General features: G+C 42.6%; 1 protein-coding gene across 1 annotated transcript in view; it reads left to right on the top strand.

Annotated features, from left to right (window-relative positions):
- elmod3 (ELMO/CED-12 domain containing 3) overlaps window positions 1-21,107 on the top strand; it is a 38,613-nt gene extending 17,506 nt beyond the window's left edge. Inside the window, exons 8-13 of the mRNA XM_084322679.1 lie at window positions 2,943-3,066; window positions 3,283-3,405; window positions 3,986-4,116; window positions 8,338-8,414; window positions 17,522-17,649; window positions 19,584-21,107. Coding sequence (XP_084178805.1) covers window positions 2,943-3,066; window positions 3,283-3,405; window positions 3,986-4,116; window positions 8,338-8,414; window positions 17,522-17,649; window positions 19,584-19,828 — 828 coding nt within the window. The 3' untranslated portion in view covers window positions 19,829-21,107. The remainder of the gene's footprint in view (window positions 1-2,942; window positions 3,067-3,282; window positions 3,406-3,985; window positions 4,117-8,337; window positions 8,415-17,521; window positions 17,650-19,583) is intronic.
- The last annotated feature ends 646 nt before the right edge of the window (window positions 21,108-21,753 follow it).

Genomic DNA, 21,753 nt, shown 5'->3' with positions numbered 1-21,753 from the left:
ATCAAAATGTACTTAATTTATCCCCTTGTCCCTGCGGTGGAAACCTCAAAAGGTTCCTAGTTCCTGGGGAAAGTTCCTATGGAGGAAAAACGCTAGTGACTCTGATTCCGTAGCAGAGACCCGGGACTTGAAATGGGAGCTTAACATCACGGGCCTGCTAAAAAAGGCCCAGGGGAGGAGGTTTTTCCTCCGGCAGTTGAATAAATACAAACTGCCGAGGACCATGATGGCCCAATTCTACACGGCCATCATTGAGTCCATCCTCACCCACTCCATCATCTCATGGTTCCCCGCTCCAGCGGCAAAAGATCTCGCCAAGCTGCAGCGGGTGATTCGCTCCGCGGAGAGGGTTATCGGCTGTCCTGCCCTCCCTCAGGTCCCTGCACGACTCCAGGGCGCTGAAGAGGGCGAGGAAGATCATGGCCGACCCCTCCCACCCCGGTCACAGCCTCTTCACCCTGCTCCCCTCTGGGAGAAGGCTGAGGATCCCAAAGGCTGTGAAAGCTCGTCACAGACTGACCTTCTTCCCCTCAGCCGCCAAGCAATGCTTCAGGTCCCCCTCCGCCCCCAAGTGACACTGGCACAATGACACTGCACTGGTCTTTACTGGAACTCTGCACTTTACACTTTATATATATATATATGTATTTAAATTATTAATCCTCCACTGCACTGTTTTTTGTCCTGTGTCTGTGTTGGTGTTGTTGTTACTGTGAAAAAAGAAAAAAAATGCATACACTGTAATGCCGCAACAATTACCATGTGTTTTTACACAAATGGCTTAATAAAGGAATCTGAATCTGAACACTCATCCACTCCTTTATCACCTCCCGTCTGGACTACTCTAATTCAGTCCTTGCAGGGCTACCCAGCAATGCCCTGAACAGGCTGCAATATGTCCACAATTCAGCTGCTATAGGGTTCTCACCCGCACCAAGCCCTGGCACCTGTTATGGGAAATGTTAAAGGACAAAAAGATGAGCCGTTTTTATTTTTTTATCCACTTTTTCTCCCATTTTCTATTTTTCTCCCATCCCAATTTCATATCATCCAATTCAACCCTCCCCTGTCTCGAATGCTGTTTCTTGCCTCCCACAAGCCGGCTGCAATGTGGACTAAGTCATACATGGCACGAGTCCCCTCCGATACTCGAGGTAACAGCAGTCGCATCTTTTCACCTGCGCGGCGCGATCTTTCAGCATCAGGGGTCTGCGCTTTGGAGGGGCGCTGCCCCCATCACTTCCTGATTCTACTGCGCAGGCGCACCAACCGACCTGTAGGAGTCGCTGTCCACAACGCCCGATCCCCACCCATCAGTTTCCCACCCCCTAATACTGCCAATGTGTATTAGTACGGACGACCAGCTAAACTGAAAGCAATGTGGAGCGCTGGGCTCGAACAGGCGAACCCAGCGTCTCCAGTATTCGTGGTGAGCGCCTTGCCCACTGCTCCACGTAGCCGCCAAGATGAGCCGTTTGTATAAATCATTCTGAGTCGTTATTAAAAATAGGAAACATAGTTTATTTCATCTGTGGCCACAAAATGAAAGTTCAGTTTACAATCAGAGACAACATGTGTTCACACACTGAATCTGACCAGCAAAGTGACCAAGAGGTCTGGGCAGAACATAGTTTATACACACTTGCAAGACGTAACATTATACATCAGATATGATGATGAAAGTATAAACAAACTGGGTTCTCAGTAGGGGAGTAATAACACGATCTTGCTTTGGCTAGCTGGGTACTTTGGACCTTTTTAAAGAGACACACACACATTATACTAGCTGGCTGTACCAGTCAAGCTGTACAAAGATAAAATGATATCTCAACACGGATCTATAATGACATGATGATATTTTCTACGACACACCACATCACCTCCACCCTCATCCACCTCCACTGGCTTCCGGGCAAGTCCCGCATCGACTTTAAGATCCTCATCACCTACAAATCGCTTCACTCCCTTGCCCCCGGTACCTAGCCTCGCCTCCTCCATCCCTACATCCCACCACGGAGGCTACGGTCCTCTTGACTCTGGTCGTCTCTCCATCCCCACCACCAACCTGCAGTGGTCCCAGAGCCTTCTGTGTTGCCGCACCCACCCTCTGGAACTCCCTCCCTCCAAAACATCTGCAATGCTACATCCCTGGACCCTGGACTTCCCTATTTTTACCCAATTGTTCCTCTGATTTCCTTCCCCTGAGTTTGTCCCCTTCCTCTGTTAACTCATTCCCCGCCAAAGACGAGTTGACTCGTTATAGCCCGCCAATCGAATACTGCCAACAACGAGTATACTCGTTATTGGATCGTTATTTCTTTCATTCGCTATTTCCATTCATAAACATGCAGGCAGCTGTGTGTTATCACTGGGGATGGGTCTGAGATAGCAAAAGTCCAATACCGCCACCTAACGCCTTGCGGGCGCTATTGCACTCCATTTGAAACGATGTGGCTTTGTGTCTGCGCCGAGCTGCAGCGTGCGGGCGGGTCTCAATACTCGGGCAGGACAAGCGGTTATAGGGATGGCATCGACGAGGGTACTCATATTCACCACAGTATGAAACGGGAATGTATTGATGAAAAAATTATCTGTTTTTTGCATATTGACCGGAAGAAACTCAATGACAATCGACTATCATTAGATCCATAGCTATAATATTTAATATAGTTTTAGCACTACAAACACCGGCATGGACCCCCATTTCATTACAACGCTGGCACACACAGCCATACGCCCACAGCGACCACTGGCGTCCAATGAGATACGTGCCTTGGGTTTCCTGAAAGGCGATATATAAATTTAAGAAATTTTTATTATTATTAGTGTGTCAAATGGCCTATGAGAAACGCGACAGAATCTTTTTATCTAGGATTGGAATATTCTGGTTCACTCCTAGAATTTATAAACTTTTTCTCATGGTCCGCCACCACCCTCTACAGAAGACCATCCAGCCCACCATTCGCAGGACCGGTCTGGCTGCCATCACACACTTCTTATTCGGACCACCGCGACTACACAAAGAACTGCTGGAAGAGAGGGACCTGGTGTTTGCCATCGCACAATGTGAGTGTGTTTGTCCACCACGCATAAACCATGAGTCATATAACTGACCCTCCTTAGTGTGTGTGTCTGTTTGTGGTTGTGTGAGAGCATGTGAGTGCGTGCATGCGTGTGCGTGGGCAGCCAGGATGCATGGCGGAGATGTTTTTTGTATCCATGGGTGTCCATAAAAGCGTGTTGAACCTAACATTTGAATCCTTTGTTTGTTTGTCTCTCTAGGCTCTCTGGACAACAGCCAGACGGTTCACATGCGTGTCCTGCAGAGCATCTACAAGAGGCTGATTGGCAGCAGGCTGGATTGTCCTCGCTATGGGACACACTGGGAGAACATCGGCTTTCAGGGTCAGATGCCCACACACACATACACACACACAAGTGAAGTGACTGTGGCAGTAAGTGGTACTGCGAGTTAAACTCACTTCCCCTTAAAAGACACATAGACACGTTACCAAGCAGTGAATTCACCTCTTGGTATAGCGGTCTATGCTGTCGCCCGTGGTGCGGCCCACCCAGGTTCAAAACTCCCTCGGGGCATCGACATTTAACACAACGCAGAACGAGTAACGTACGATCGGTCACACACGCATATACACACACACACACCGCGTCTGCTACATACAGTTGTTTAAGTCTCACTATGCTGTACTTAGTTGGTCACTTTGTACAGTATTTCGTTGCACTATGATGTCACCATGACACGCATTGTTTCCGGTGTTTTATTGGTCTTCGTCATTGATTTATTCATTGATGACATTTTTGTGTAGCTTTTTGTCTTTCTAGGTGATATTCCAAGTGTTTATCCTTAATATTTATTGAGTACATTTTATGACTTAGTTTAGTAGCTTTAGAGGAGAGTGTAGGTGCTTACCCTGCAGTGAATGTAGTGTGTTGACGTGTCCTCCATGTGTGTTTTGTCCTACAGGTATGGACCCAGCCACTGACCTTCGTGGGACTGGTTTTCTTGGGTTGATGCATACTCTGTACTTTGTGATGGACCCAGAGACTTTACCCCTGGCTAGAGACATCTACAAGCTGTCACAGCACCCTACACAGGTAGGTACACACACACACACACACACACACACACACACACACACACACACACACACACACACACACACACACACACATACACATACACATACACATACACACACACACACACACCAGGGTTTTCATTATTCTTTACTAGGAAAATCTGTTGATGTCCGACATTTAAATCTCTATGGTCATAATGTCCTGTGATAATAATTCCCTCTCTTTTTTAATTGGTTACTGTGTGTGTGTGTATGTGTATGTGTATGTGTATGTGTGTGTGTGTGTGTGTGTGTGTGTGTGTGTGTGTGTGTGTGTGTGTGTGTGTGTGTGTGTGTGTGTGTGTATGTGTATGTGTATGTGTATGTGTGTGTGTGTGTGTGTGTGTGTGTGTGTGTGTGTGTGTGTGTGTGTGTGTGTATGTATGTGTATGTGTATGTGTATGTGTATGTGTGTGTGTGTGTGTGTGTGTGTGTGTGTGTGTGTGTGTGTGTGTGTGTGTGTGTGTGTATGTGTATGTGTATGTGTATGTGTATGTGTATGTGTATGTGTATGTGTATGTGTGTGTGTGTGTGTGTGTGTGTGTGTGTGTGTGTGTGTGTGTGAGCGAGCAACAGGCAAACAAACATAACAGTGGAAAAAAAAAATTGTGTGTTTGTGCTTGTGCATTTCCAAATTGTGCCAACAACAACAATGTCGTCCACTTCGTGTAACGTTCCTAGACTATTGATACGGACGTTGTAACTAACTTGAGCTAATTATTACAAATGATAACTGTGACCGCTTTGATTGACGATTGAGCGTTAACAGGTTCAGCGCCAGAGGTCGCTGTGGGCGTATGGCCGTGTGCCAGCGTTTTGTTCAATGGGGATATATGCCGGTGTTTGCAGTGCTAAAACTATATTAAATATTATAGCTATGGATCTTATAATATAGTCGATTGTCATTGAGTTTCTTCCGGTCAAGATGCAAAAAACTGAAAGAATTTTCATCCAGGACCATACATCTCCATTTTATACCGTGGTGAATATGAGTATAGTTTTAAAGTAATTCTGTGTAATCCCAGGAAACTCCGCCAAACAGCGTTTTACTGCATTTCACTATAAATCGTGCCATTCCTTGCCTGAATCAATAATCAATCTGAAATCAACGCTAGATTATCGGTATTATGTTTCATAACGTTATACGTTACACAGTACATTACAGACACACGCTCCGATCGCGGGGAAAGAATTATCGGATCAACGCAAGATTGATAACATATAGCCCTTACCTTGTCTATGATGTACTGCAAAAAGAATAATCCAATTATCTGATCGCCATTCCAAGTACTGATCGCAATCGTGTTTCCAACGTAATCCAGCATTGAATATGAACGGGCGGGGGGACCAATGTTCCCTCTAATTTTTTTTTCGGTCAGAGCAAACACTCAAACCTCCTGAGCAGACATCAGCAACTACTGAGCAACATACATCACCTGCCGATTAACCGGTTAGTTGATAAGCGGTGGTCTCTAAAAAAATCTCTGAGAATCTTAATTTCCCTCAATGTCTAACATAAAAATCTATACATTTTGCTGATACACAGAAATAATACAAAAAAGGCATATCATATTCCTTAATCAAATATTTATTTGACCATTGATTGACGATACAGAGCAAAGTCCTTACTTTGGCAGCGGCGGTGTGAGTCGTGTCACTAACTTTTGTCTTTTTAGGAGGCTGAGGGCCCGCGTCCACTTGGTGCATATTTCTAGCTGAAACATGCTGGCAGTGCGCCGGCAGCGCTGGCATGAAGCGCATCTTGTAGATGACAGAAAGAAATCTACAGCCATGCCGCGGTTTTGCACATATTATAGCATATTTGAATAACTTTATTGTATATTAATTATATATATAGTTATTGCCTGACACCACAGTTCGCCCTTTGCTTTTTATTAGCTTTTTAGTAGTGTATTCGTGTAGTTATTATTATTAGTTTTGTCGCGAATCTCAATGGTCTGTGGGAGACAGCCAGACAGGCAGGCAGCTCCGGTGTCAGGTTACAAACAGAGTGGTAGATATGAATGGCTGTGATTGGTTGTCTGAAAATGAGCTCCGCGCATCGCTCTGAAAAGTTGAGAAAGTTTCAACTTTCGGCCGCACAAAAAAGCTGAGAAAAGAAGCCGAGGCAGCGCACTTCCTAGAGGCGGCCGCATGCGCTCCCTCCCCATTGGAATACATTGAAAACGGATGCGTGCGGTCAGAAATATGCGCCAAGTGGACGTGGGCCCTGACTCGTCATTATTTTATTAAGTGAATTATAATGCGACTTCAAGAGTGACCATATTGTGATTTTTTTTTTTAAATTGGACACTCTGCCTTCAGCCTCAAGATACTTAATGAGATACTCGAAGTTTACTCAAAGATGCCTTATCATTTTAATATATTTAAAGTATGCCTCCTCTGTATGGATATAAAATTATTGTTTATATTATTTTATATAACAAAATAATATCTCTCTATAACCAAAGTTACTCAACATGCTGTATTATGCCTAAAGTAATCTATCTGACAAATCTCAAGAAAATAACTAAATCAACCTATGACAACATTTCAAGTCTTATTGGACAAAATAAATAACAAGAAAAATATGAAGTACCGGTAATGTTCTAAATAATACCTCTTCTGTATTAGAAAATCCAGCTTTAAAAAATATATCTTTGTATCTTTTCAATGTAATGTAAATTATAAAACAGTAACCTCACAAAGATACTAATTTAAAAGTGCACTATGCAGTTTCAGATTTGTTGCAATTAGTGTACTAAACTAATTTATTACACACATAATCCTTAGAATGATTGTATCATAAGCATCTTATCAAACCAAAACATAATTTTGAGGCGTCAAAATAGTTTTCAATTATTTTCTTTCTCTCTCTGTATAGCTGCATTCTTCAATCAATTCGGTCAACTTTGCCACCAAACTCTCACCTCGCACTGCTTTGTTTGTAATGTTTTTCTGTGTCCATGTGAGCTTTGAGATCGCCAGCACCTTTATTAGACACAGAAACATATGGTCAAGCTTTGCACGCATTGCACTCCGCTTCCAATTAGTCTCGACCGGGATGATAAATTGGGAATTTTCTCTGCAGTTCATCTGTAATGTACATTTTCGCGTTGGCATTGTGAGCCAGCAATGCTGGTCGGATCTGTCCTCTTCCTGCTCTGTTGTGTGTGTGTGTCTGTGTGAGCGTGCAGTAGCGATGCCCACAATGCACTGAAAGCGGGGCTTCTCTTGGTAACACACGCAACAGGGTACCGTAGTATTCGGTGCAACGCGCCAGTCAATTTAAATACATGCATATTTTACACAAACGTTTCTGTGCGCGACAGATTTCAGATGTGCGCGGGAGCGTTTTGCCATGTGCGGGCGCACTTTAGAGGGAACATTGGGGGTGACCCTCGTTGATGCATCCGTTATAGTATTTAGACCCCGCCCGCACGCCACAGCTCGGCCCAGACACCAAGCCACATCGTTTCAAATGGAGTGCAATAGCGGCCGCAAGGCGTTAGGCGGCGGTATTGGACGTTTGCGATCTCAGACCCATTCCCAATGATAACATCAGGCTGGATGGATGAATTATGAAGGGAAATATCGAATAAAAGAAATAGCGATGAAAACCCGGGTTTGGCGCCCGACGTTCGGCGAGTTAACCCGACTTATGTTGGGACTGTCGTCCAATGTGTTAAGCATCGGGTATAACGTTACTGCAATAAGCTCAATAAATAATATTTAATATATTTCTCTAATTTGTCCGGGACATTGAAATCTTCCCAGACACGTGGACCCGCACCAATTTTGTCTTGTGGAAACCCTGACACACACACATATACACATATACACGTATACACATATACACGTATACACATATACATATACACATACACACACATACACACACACACATACATACATACATACATACATACATACATACATACATACATACATACATACATACATACATACATACATACATACATACATACATACATACACACACACACACACACACACACACACACACACATACACACATACACACATACACACACACATACACACATACACACATACATACATACATACATACATACATACATACATACATACATACATACATACATACATACATACATACATACATACAAGTACCCAGTCACATGAAGACATTCCTAATTGTTTTCTCTGGTTCTAGAACTTCCCTTTCAGCGTGATGTCAATCAACATGACCCGTATATCTCTGCAAGCACTAAGAGAGGAGGCCATGTCTAAGTGAGTCACTGCTCCTGCTCATCTCCACCACCACCCAATGTTGTCGTATTTCACCACATTTTTACAGTCCATGGTGTCATTTGAAGATTTCAGTGGCAACTATACATTTTTCAACACTTATATGAAACATTATAGCCTAATTATGCATTTTTTTTTTTTTTGGTTAAAACTTTATTTCTATATAGGACTACCGTTCATATCCTTTACTATATGTAAAAATATCATTTTGATTTGTCAAACAGGTCATGTTGGATACAATGACGTCGGTGATCATCCATCCATCGTCATCTCCAATGACCGCTTTTATTAAAAAAAAAGAAAATATCATTTTTACATCCATGTTTCTCTTAAAATCTTTAGATAAGGGGTAACATCAGGATCGACATAATGACTTTATGCTCTTAACACCTTGGCCACGCTCCTCGTACAGCTCTACACTAGTCCTGGATGGCATTGGTAGCTATATGGGATTACCGGTATCTAGCTAATGTGGAGCTGACTTCCTCAAACACAGGGACAGGATTGATTAGACAGGCATGGATTAATTAATCTAGGATCACTGCATGCACCCGTTTTGGCAAATTCATTCATTCATTAATCCAACTATTTTTTTGTATTCTCAAGATTACCCTCATTTGCAATGTTGACAAGATTACAGGTATATTAAAGGGGCTATGTACTATAAATGTCATTTTTCAGTCTCTAGCATTGTATTATAGTAATAGGAGTTCGTATCAATGTGTTTTAGTGTCTAAATACCATATTGGCGGATTGCTCTGTTTCAGCTCAGCCCCTTTCCTCCTCCAGTAAATCAGGCCATTTTGATTTGAACGGCCGATATACGTCATACGGCCGCTGGGTGATGCGATTGGCTCTGTGGTTGGAGCTAATGCCCGCCCCCATTCTACCTAGACTAGACAGCGAGTGGAGGAAGCCACTTCCTCAGCCGCGAGGCGGAGTGGGGCCCGTGCGCTCTGGAGGGAGAGAAAGGAAGAGAGAGGGAGAGAGAGATGGAGAGAGAGGGGGCACTTGGGGGGGGGTACCTGCCGACCGCGCGCCACACACCCGCAAACGGGAGATTGAAAGAAAGAAAAAAAAAAACACAAGCTGCCGCGTCTCATCACCGAGAGCCGAGAGGGAGAGAAAGGAAGAGAGAGGGAGAGAGGGGGCCTTGCCTGTCTTTTTTTTCTCTCTCTCTCTCTCTCTCCCACCCCCTCCCTCTCTCTCTCTCTGCCGCGCGCGGACTCATCACAGAGAGGGAGAGAAAGGAAGAGAGAGGGAGGGAGGGAGAGAGGGGGCCTTGCCTGTCTTTTTTTTCTCTCTCTCTCTCTCTCCCACCCCCTCCCTCTCTCTCTCTCTGCCGCGCGCGGACTCATCACCGAGAGGGAGAGAAAGGAAGAGAGAGGGAGAGAGGGGGCCTTGTCAATAATGGCTTTTCTCTCTCTCTCTCTCTCTCTCTCTCTCTCTCTCTCTCTCTCTCTCTCTCTCTCTCTCTCTCTCTCTCTCTCTCTCTCTCTCTCTCTCTCTCTCTCTCTCTCTCTCTCTCTCTCTTTCTCTTTCTCTCTCTCTTCCCCCCCCTCCCTCCCTCCCTCTACCAGTGCAGACTGTGGACTGACTGTCACTCAAAGTGCTTATGGGCGGAGCCAGGCCATAACAGCCTGATTTCTTGAGGCTGAAAAATGATGGTTTTGAGTACCGTACTTTTCGGACTATAAGCCGCGGCTTTTTCCCCCATTTTTCGACCCTGCGGCTTATATAACGGTGCAGCTTATATGTGACTCGACGTGACCAAACCCGAAAATGTAAAAATCAAAATATTGCTTTTTTGACTGCATTGAAATGTTATTTCTGTTCCCTTATTTGCTAAACTTAATACAACAACTTGTAAATGAGTTAATTCTTGTTATTTGTCCGACAGTATTGTGTCCCAATGCTAATTACATATGGTAATTAAACATTAAAACACCTGCGGCTTATAGTCCAGTGCGGCTTATATATGTACACATCATTCAATTTAGCTGCTGCGGCTTATAGTCAGGTGCGGCTTATAGTGCGAAAAGTACGGTACTTGATTAGAAATATAAAACAATGCATTTTTTTGAAAAAAAACTTACAAATGTCTTCAATAGACTAACAGGAATTGTGTAAAGTTGCCCAAATAGTGCTAGGAATAGCAGTACATAGCCCCTTTAAAACAGATACAAAAACAAACCAAAATAAAGGAAAAGAAAATTAGTTTAGATAATTAAACGTTGAATAAATAAGACATAAAAATACATAAAAAAAAAAGATAGAACATTTAAAACAGCTACAAACTGAAGCAGGGAGATTTATAATCATGTTTTCAAATTGTTCATATGATAGTGGAGTATTGATTCTTAGCAAGAGTTGAAGATCATTCCCAGAAGCTGGTGCATTAAAACAAGTTTCCATGTCCAGTCTGCACTCTGGGGACATTAAGCACAGTCATCTGAGCGTGTCAGATAGGGTCCATCCATAGTTACAATCTAGCAACATTGCGATACAAGGTGGTAATTTCCCAGGCATTTTGCAGATAGATGCATAAATAGTAAACTTCCATCCAGCCTAGGTGACTAATAGCATGATTATAGCCTACTAATAGCTATTATTGAAATCGCTTTGATAATGGGAAATAAGGGGAAACCTTCTTTAGGATGGCCTGGGAATGTTTTCAGTTCCAGGTAAGCCTATTAAGTAGGCTATAGTTTGTATGGCACAACCATAGAATAGGGCATCACAGCTATTTTTTTCAACATTCTCTGTGTCACCAACTGTATCCTACATAAAAATTAAGTTGTAAGAAGTAACCAAAGGATCTTAGCGATTTATCATAATTATAACAGTGACTTGATCTATTGGCACAGGGCGGACATTTATAGAGATTAGTTTGTGGATGGGGTTGGATCAAATAGATTATCAGACTGAATTGCATCGCAACTCACAAAATTATTTTAAAGTCGGCGTGACTATTGATTGTCTGGTTTAGTGTAGGTCCTGGTTTGAGCTGATGGAGTTGTTGCTCTGGTAACCGGTTAGGCCATCCGACCATCCAGTGGAGTCAACCAGTTATCTCTACCCCTGGTCTCTACCTCTGGTCTCTACCCCTGGGCCAATGTTGCGTACGCACAGATATGTGCGTAACCCGTGCGTACGATCATTTCTAAGCAAAGTGTGGGACTTATCAATTTGAACGTGTGCTTGACTTTGTGCGTATATCTACGCTCAGCTCAGACCATGCGTACCTGGCGCCCGGCAGTAGAATATGGAGACTGCAGACGGACGGCATTATGCTTTCATCAGTTTCATGCATTAGTTTCAACGCGGAAATAAGCTTCCGTGCATTAGTTTCAACACTGGCGCGTGGTCTGTATGAACCGTAATTCATTATAGTTCATTGTAAAATAGCGACAGTACAAGAGGTTGGCCTGCTTGTTTGGCACGGGGGGCAGACGCAGAACACCCACCTTCAAACGCGATTAAATATTGTTTAAAATAAAAAGCTAAATACTATTATTTTGTGTGTCATGTTTCCAAATAAGATTGGTCACAACGAAATGCTTTCTACTTCAATTTGTTGGTTAGAATAGATGACCTCCGTTGAAACTTCACTGAGACTAAGTCTATTTGTGAGCTCCCGCACAGACGTGATCATAATAATAATAATAATAATAATAATAGCTTCATTTTATATAGCGCAGGGCTGTACGTTAACTTTTTTTGCACATAGCACTGGTGCTACAGAGGTTGATAGTTTTGTAGCACAGGCCAAAATCGTGTAGCACGAGTATAAAACGTCTCTAAAATCTCTAAAAACAACCACAAGTAGTGCAGTTCATTACTTAAATAGGTATGTGACTGGCAAGGGTCATGAATCTTGCATACAGGGCACACAAAATCCAAACTTTAACAAGAAATGCTTTCAGACAAATTCTTTCTTTATTTGCCCATAATGTAAAACAAAAAAACAAGGACATAACCATATAACCGATATGAAGCAGTCTGAGACCAGGCAGCGCTGGTGTGGACTCAGATTACAGGGAAAGCTAGAAACCAACATAACAAATAGATATAATGCATACAAACACCTGTACATATTTGTGGAACCAAATAAATAAATAATAATTATTATTATTATAATAATTATTCAAGTGTGTGTGCACACGTGTCACAGTTCCAGCATCATGTCTGCTGGCCACTTTTTCAGATCCACACACACACACACACACACCATTGCATTAATCAGAAGTACAAGGAACTCTGCATGAATGAAAAGTGCTTTATAAATAAAATGAATTATTATTATTATTACCTTATTTGCATATTGTCTCGTTATTAGATAGATAGATAGATAATTAATACTTTATTGATCCCAGAGGGGAATTTAAGTAGCCATACGATGGAGTTATATCGGCTCCGTTCTTTTTACAGATTAAAATTAGCGGCTTAAATTTAGTGAACAGCATTTCTTCCTTGGCGATGCAACATGCCACATTCATCTTAAGGTTTACCTCGCGGAGATCAGCATCATCCGCTCTGGTCAGCTGTTTACTCAGCGAGTGCAAGAGGGTGCCGGTGTTGGCACCAGTGACAGAATAATAGCTGCGCTTCCTCATAAAAAATGGCCCATTCAACTTAATAACGTCACTATTTTTTTTTATTATGTGCCACACACGCGGGCCATCGCACCAGTGCTACTGAGGTAAATCCATTCATCGCACTGACGTCAGTGTAGCACGTGCGACATTTGCATACCAGAACCGCCCCGATTAACCATATACGGTAATGGAACACCCCCATGAAATGTGGAAAAGTGGACTAAGCCGAGGGAAGTGTGTTATGGAGAAATACGTGACAGGCTGACAGGCGTGTACACGTACGGTGATGTCGGATATGATATCTATTAACCATTGCTGCCTGGGCAGCGCAAACACTAATAAAGACCGTGCTGGAATATGACTGCCTTTTTCCATTTTGTTCGATTAATACCCAGGGATTACAGTTCTCCTCAATTTTATTCCAAATCGCGACGGATTTTCCGTCAATTTTCTACCTGCTGCATATGATTTCTAGAGGCATACAATCTATTTTGATGTCAGTATTGGGTAGCCTATATAAACAATAATACGAGAGCATATACAAGAACAATGAATCTCACTGCCATGTATGATGTAGCCTATACGCCATGTGTAGCCTGCCTATGTGATCAATACAAACATGAACTTGAATCCCATCATCATATTTACATAGTCTGTCCACTATGTTTATTACTTTGTTATTTCCCCCCCCCCCCTATCTATGTAAAGCGACCTTGCATGGGTCTCTTGAGAGGCGCTATATAAAATGAAGCTCTATTATTATTATTGTTATTATTATTATTATTATCACGTCTGTGCGCGGAGCTCACAAAAAATAAAAATACTGTCTTTTACTGTTAGTCTCAGTGAAGTTTCAACGGAGCGAGGTAATCTATTCTAACCAACAAATTGAAGTAGAAAGCATTTCGTTGTGGCCAATCTTATTTGGAAACATGACACAAAATAATAGTATGTCGCTTTTTATTTGAAACAATATTTAATCGCGTTTGGAGGTGGGTGTTCTGTAACCCCTTTTGTGACTGTGATGCACCGAGTGAATCCACAGTCACTTGCTCCTCAATAGGAAACCAACCTAGATTTACCCTGAAGGACTGGTTCTAACCGAACCGTTCGTTATACAAGAATCACAGAGAAATGTCAAAGGTACTCACAGTTGCACGAGGGTTTCGGACAGAGATACGGGATGGTTTGAAAGCTCGGCGTTGCTAATAAACATTTTAAATATTTTTTATAAACTGGTCAACACGGCATTATTTCCGGCGTTGGCTGCCTGGTGTGATCACAGCGCATGCGCATCATGCACACAACGCCGGAAATAATGCAGTGTTGACCAGTTTATGAAAATTATTTAAAATGTTTATTAGCAACGCAGAGCTTTCAAACCATCCCGTATCTCTGTCCGAAACCCTCGTGCAACTGTGAGTACCTTTGAAACGTCTCTGTGATTCTTGTATAACGAACGGTTCGGTCAGAACCAGTCATTCAGGGTAAATCTAGGTTGGTTTCCTATTGAGGAGCAAGTGACTGTGGATTTACTCAGTGCATCACAGTCACAAAAGGGGCTAGGTGTTCTGCGTCTGCCCCCCGTGCCAAACAAGCAAGCCAACCTCTTGTTCGCGCATGAGCCCGTTATAATTACACTACTGTCGCTATTTCACAATGAACTATAATGAATTACGGTTCATACGGAACACGCGCCAGTGTCGGGAGTAATGCACGAAAGCTTATTTCCGCGTTGAAACTAATGCATGAACTGAGGAGCGCATATGCCGTAGTAACGATATTCTACCACTGGGCGTCAGCTACGCATGCTCCGAGCTGTGCGTAGACATAAGCACAAAGTCAAGTTCACGTTCAAATTGATAAATCCCACACTTTGCTTAGAAATGGTCGTACGCACGGGTTAAGCACATATCTGTGCGTACGCAACGTTGATAAATGAGGGCCCTGGTCTCTACCCCTGGGCCCTCATTTATCAACAATGCGTAGAAAGTGTTCTATTTTCGTTCTTAAGCACAGAATTTTGAATGTGTGTACGCACAGATAAATCGGGATTTATCACACGTGCGTACACAGGTTCTACGCACAATCCGTGTTGATAAATACCATTCGTTCTACGCTCCGCGCTCGTGCACGATTTTAAGTATTTGCATATAGAACCGCCCGTAATTAACCATATATGGTAATGGAACACCCCCATGAAATGTGGAAAGATTTACTAAGCCGAGTGAAGCGTGTTATGGGAGAAATATGCGACAGGCTGACAGAGACATGTACACGGTGATGTCGGATATGATATCTATTAACCATTGCTGCCTGGGCAGCGCAAACACTAATAAAGACTGTGCTGGAATATGACTGCCTTTTCCCATTTCGTTCGATTAATACCCAGGGATTAAAGTTCTCCTCAATTTTATTCCAAATCGCGATGGATTTTCCGTACATTTTCTACCTGCATATGATTTGTAGAGGCATACAATCTATTTTGATGTCGGTATTAGGTAGCCTATATTACAATAATACAAGAGCATATACAAGAACAATGAATCTCACTGCCATGTATGATGTAGCCCTGGGCCCTCATTTATCAATTTTTCTCAGAAAGTATTCTATTTTCATACGTAAGCACAGAATCTAGAATGTGTGCACGCACAAAAAAAACGGGACTTATCACACGTGCGTACACAGGTCCTACGCACACCTGTCTTGATAAATATGACTTTGATCCTATGTTTGAGCTTGTGCACTGTTTTAAGTATTTGCATACCAGAACCGCCCCGATTAACCATATACGGTAATGGAACACCCCCATGAAATGTGGAAAAGTGGACTAACCCGAGCGAACTCTGAGAGACTTCACTGAGAGCGAGATTGATCACCGAGGTCCAACCAACAAATTGAACGTATACAGCATTTCCCGTTGTGAACAATCTTATTTGGAAACATGACACACAGAATAATAGTATTTAGCGTTTTATTTTAAACAATATTTAATCGTATGATTATATATATTTTTAGAGAATAAATAAATCCAATGAAGTTGCCAAGTTCACAGACAACTCTGCGCTCTAATGCCTATTATGTGCGCTCGTCATGAGCCCGTTCTGGTCAGAGTCATATGGCTTCAGTGGATAACTATGATCTGCATTTAAGTGAATATGAATGAGACTCCGGCCACCGATACATTATCAGCCAAAATGCGCATCGCAGATTATCTGTACATTGACCAAGTGGAATCCCGTTCACATTACTGATTACTGATGGAGCAAACTCTGAGAGATTGTTCACAGAGGCGCTGCCGAACCAAGATATAATATGATGTGTATAATATAATGTGTGTAGAGGCATATGATACAATCTATTTTGTTGTTGGTATTAGGCAGCCTATATGAAGTACATATAATAGCAGCCAGCCCATAGCCTACATTATGCAACAGTAACTTGCGCATATAATAACACACAGCCCTGCGAAGCCTGCATACAGTAAACTAACTTGATCATTAATCTAGCTGTTGTATCTTTACGCTTATGAAAACATTAAATAATATGTATAGGCTATAGGCCGTCGCTTTAGCCTATATTCTCAAATTGCATTTAATGGCTGAATGAATGAAAACTTTATTTAACAGATTGCAGAATGGGTACAATACAGTACGGCTCAATACACACAATTGTTAAGGGGATGCAGACCAGAGAAAGACTTTTGTCTTGTTTACATCAGGGTCCCCCAACTCGAGTCCTCGATATCCTCGCGGACGGACCAGTATACCTTTATATCATATCATATTCATATTCATATCATAGTTTACTCTATCAGCCTACCAGCATGTAATACGTTCTTTGTTAGAACTCAACTCATTATTTTGCGTATAGATTGCAGAAATACGGGGACGTTTTGATTTAGGCTTTGACACAGAATACAAGTCATGATATCACCCACACGATATATGCTCTGTGTCCAGAGCATGTATGCTTTTCATTCATTTAAGACACATTTATTGCAAGGGTTTTGTATACACATACACTCAACAAATAACCTCTGTCTGTTCTCGTTGCAATGCGTTTTTATATCGTGGGTGTTCATATGACTTGTATTCTGCTTACAGCTTCGGGGTTCCACTTATTACGTTTAACAATGGCAAAGCCTTTTAAATATAATCAAAACGTTCCCGTATTTCTGCAATATATGCGCAAAATAATAACGAGTTGAGTTACGCGGAGCGCAGTCAGTGCTTATTTCCGCGTTGTAAAAATATTCTACCACCGGGCGCCAACTACGCATGGTCCGACCTGTGCTTAAATATACGCACAAAGTCAAGCACAAGTTCAAATTGATAAATCCCACACTTTAATTAGAAATGATTGTACGCACAGGTTACGCACATATCTGTGCGTACGTCACGTTGATAAATGAGGGCCCTGGTCTCTACCCCTGGTTTCTACCCCTGGTCTCTCCAAAGCTCACACCTCCACTTGTTGTCATTTTCTCAGGGAGTGTAATCGTCGTCAGCAGGTGGTTGGTGTGTTGAATGAGTTCTACGTTGCCACGTACCTACACCTCTACCAGCTGTGGAAGACCCAGGAGAAGACCATCTCTGACTCTGGCTTTGTACTTAAAGGTAAGGGCAGTGTCTTGTTATTATGTCAAGCGTTCGTTCCAAGACATACTAGACCTACTAGCTTCTGACCTCTGCTGTCTGCCACCTCTGCTATGACCTTAGTGAGCATTGCAGTCAAATGCCTGTTCCTCCGCCCTCATGTTCATATACCATAATCTTCTATTAATAGCCCAGGCTTTTAATTGTTTCAATTACTGAACTGGCCTATATTTGGGACAGACATCTATATGGGATAGGCCTTTAATTCCTTTCACACAAAGCACACAAAGAAAGGAGACTTCAGTTCAGTTGCCTCTCGTCCAGTTCATCACTGGACAGCGCCCACACACACACACACACACACACACACACACACACACACACACACACACACACACACACACACACACACACACACACACACACACACACACACACACACACACACACACACACACACACACACTCATCAGCTCACTATGCAGAGTCAGACAGAGAATACAATGCTGGCACAGGCACTGTCTGAAACAGACAAGCTGACTCCGCTACCTTGGCCAGTTTGGACCACTCAGTTTGACCCTGCAATGTAGTTTACTTTAGCTTGTAATAAGCTTCCTCTCCCCACCACGCAGTCTGGTCCTTTTACCGTCTGGAATTTCGGGTACTACTTAATTAATAATAATCTGTGCTGCTATGGGGATCAGCTAATCTGACTGACGTTTGAATACAAGTATGAATGAATGAATGAATGAAAACTTTATTTAACAGATTGCAGAATGGGTACAATACAGTACGGCTCAATACCTACAATTGTTAAGGGGATGCAGACCTGAGAAAGACGTTTGTCTTGTTTCCATCAGGGTCCCCCATTTTCAATTCATATAGACATTTATGACATACACAACATACATGACATTTATGGCATAGGGACATATAGGTATTTAGTACTGTAGTAGTGGAGTAGAGATAAATAACCTGCTTCACAGAGTCAATAGCAACCAGATAAACCCGGCTTCTAATTGGGACCAGCCTTTATTTGTCAGAACGTAAAAGGGACAGGCGTCTATATGGGACTTGGCTTTTAAAAGTTTTATGGTGATGGACACCAATTTCCTCTCTGTGTGTTCAGTAGAAAGCTATCTGGCTGCGAGCAAGCCTAGTTTAGCAGAAATGAATGGAAGAGGATACAGACCAGCTAGCCTAATTGTAGGCCAAAAACACCTCTCCCGGAGTTTTAATCTAGGCTAGTGGTCCATATCCATTCATTTGTGCTAAACTAGGCTAGCTTGCAGCCGGATAGCTTTCTACTGAACACAGAGAGAGGAAATTGGTATCTATCTTCTTGTCTGACTTAGAAGACTGTAAGCACATTTCTCATAATGCCGTTCCTTTAAGATAAGGGTTAGGTTTATAAACAACTCTTAGGTGACCATCAGGGTATCTGCGGGGTATTAAGTCTTAAATTCATAATTCTCAATTTAAGGCCTTAAAAGGTATTAAAAAGTCTTAAATTTTATTTACACAGGTATTAAATAAATGTAATAGCCCGGCTGTCGGGAGATTAAATAATATGAAATATATGATTTTTTTTTTGTATTCACGTCGTTGTTTTTTGCTACCGGGAGCTTAGTTAGTGCGTCTGGCGAGAGAGCTTGTATGGAACGTGCGAGAAGTGTGCAGCCGCCAGTTCAGTGTTGCCATTTGTTTTTCTTTTTTGCTAGTATGGTCATGAAATTGGTATTATAAGTTTGCTCTAAGTGGTATTGAAAAGGTCTTAAAAAGTCTTAAATGTAACTTGTTGAAACCTGCAGATACCCTGGACAATTCTGATGAGATCTGGCTTTGAATAGTACCGTACCAATCTTCTGTCAGTGCAGTGGCAGACAGTGGAGGTCTACAGCCAGACCTTTCTCCTTTGTTCTCCTCCTGACTTCTGCTGTCCCCCTCCCCTCCAGAAGTGGAGCTGTTTGCCAAAAAGAACCCCAAGCAGATGCTTCGTCGTCTGGAGATCTTCCTGAAGGAGAGGCGGTCGGGCGGAGCCCCCCGCGGAGTGTCCCCTGACCCGCAAGCCCAACAGCCCTCTCCCAGCCTGGGGGAGCGAGGAGCCAGAGCCGGGCAGGGAGGCAAGGGCAAGGAGATGCACTTCACAGGAGTGTGTGATCTACCACCAGACATGGAGGGAGAGGCCAGATTCATCTAAGCTAGAGAGAGAAAGTATGTGTGCGTGTATGTGTGTATGTGCGAGAGGCATACTCTCAAAGCGCTAGAATGAGGACCCCACTATAAGCCCTGACCTAGGACCTGCTATCCAAACCTATTCAATCCCTCCTACTGCCTCCACCATCGCTGGGGCGCTGCACTTAGATCAGTCAATACAGTAAAATAGGGGTCTTTCATAACACTATGTTTTTTCGTTCACTTGTCGTTGTTTTTGTTTTTTAAACGGAGAACAGTTCTATACACAGCTGAGGCAGGCCAGGAATACAAGATGTCAGAAAACAATACAAAAGTGAATGTTTGCACTTTTCTGTGGATTTAGTGGGTGGTATTGAAGCCAAATCAGTAGCTGCCAAATTCCTGTGGTCCTAACGGAACCTGCCTACAGTAGAAAGGCCATATAATGTCGACATTTGCTTCTCTGGCATCTCTCAACAAAACCCGTTCTCAAACATACTATACAGTAGGCTTAGAATGCCACTGTCTTGACCAGGGCCTGTCATTTTGTCAAGCATCTCAAAGTAGGAGTGCTGCTCTGAGACCATTCATAGTGAGAGGTATATAATGGTCATGTGACCAGAGCAGTCTGATCCTAGGTCAGTACTCGTACTAGAGGTTTGATAAATATCGACCCTGGTCTCCTAGCCTTGTGTTCTCTGTGAGTGTATGGAGCGTGGCTGTCTGCACGTCCTGTGTGTTGAGCGTAGTCCATGCGTGGTCCCAAGAGGCACCGTTTGGAGAGTCCACATGGTGATGTGATGTAATTGCGGAGACTCTGGTGGCTCACAGGGGGTCTGTATGGAGGCTTGTGCGCCTCCCACATCTTAATGACTGTACGGCTACTCCCTATTGGTCCACGTCGACATGATTGACAGTTTGTTAGGGGTGGTGGTACCACGAATGATGATCCCTCCGTTCCGCTGACCGGAGGAGTCTCCGCGGCCGCCGCATGTCCCTCTCCGTACACTGCCTGTCCGATTCGGCATGAATTGGGCTTGAGGCAGAGACACAAGAGGGTGGTCCGTTTAGATAAATCTAGTCCGTAGGGGATGGGGGCACAGGCGTGTGCATGTTGGCCCCAGAAAAGCCATGTTCTGGTGCGCTCCAGGTGTCTTGTGGGCTATCACCTGGGGGTTACAATAGAATAGGTCCAGAGCCCCCCACCCCCCCCCCCCCCCCCAGTTCATGTGGGGGAATATATATTTTAAATAATTTAACAAATAACTATTTTCGTCTTTTCCAAAGGGACCGCAGTCATAACTAAGGATACATATTGTTGTTATTATTATTATTATTATTATTATTATTATTATTATTATTATTATTATTATTATTATTATTATTATTATTATTATTATTATTATTATTATTATTATTATTATTATTATTATTATTATTATTATTATTATTATTATTATTAATATTAATATTATTATTATTATTAATATTATTATTATTATTATTATATATATATATATATATATAAAAGCACTTCAGAACTTTGTCAATGAATAGGTGTGGCTGAGTGAGAGAGAGAAAGGTTTCCCACACTTTGGAAACTCCACCAGAATGTCAGAACACACTGTTGACTTGGTAACTTTATTTGTTTTCCTTTTTTCTTGACTTGTCAAAGTAAGAGAAAAAAAAGTGGATATTTGATAGCAGAGTCTGTGTGCTTGACTTGGTCCTGGCTAGAGTCTAAGTTCTGGTATTAGCTTTCTATACATTCCGTTATAGAGCATGTGGTTGTGAGGTGTGTGTGGGTGCGTGTGGTGAAATGAATGAGCTGATATGATGGAAGGTCCCTCTCCCAGGAGACGTATGGTACAGTATGCAATCCCAGCTCTCTTGTCGACGATAATCAAAAATGATAGTGCTGTGTGACGACGATAGAAATCGTTTCTAACT

This window comes from Notolepis coatsorum (assembly GCF_963971535.1).
Source record: "Notolepis coatsorum genome assembly, chromosome: 10".
NCBI classification, from domain to species: Eukaryota; Metazoa; Chordata; class Actinopteri; order Aulopiformes; family Paralepididae; genus Notolepis; species Notolepis coatsorum.
This window is presented reverse-complemented; position numbering and strand designations above follow the sequence as displayed.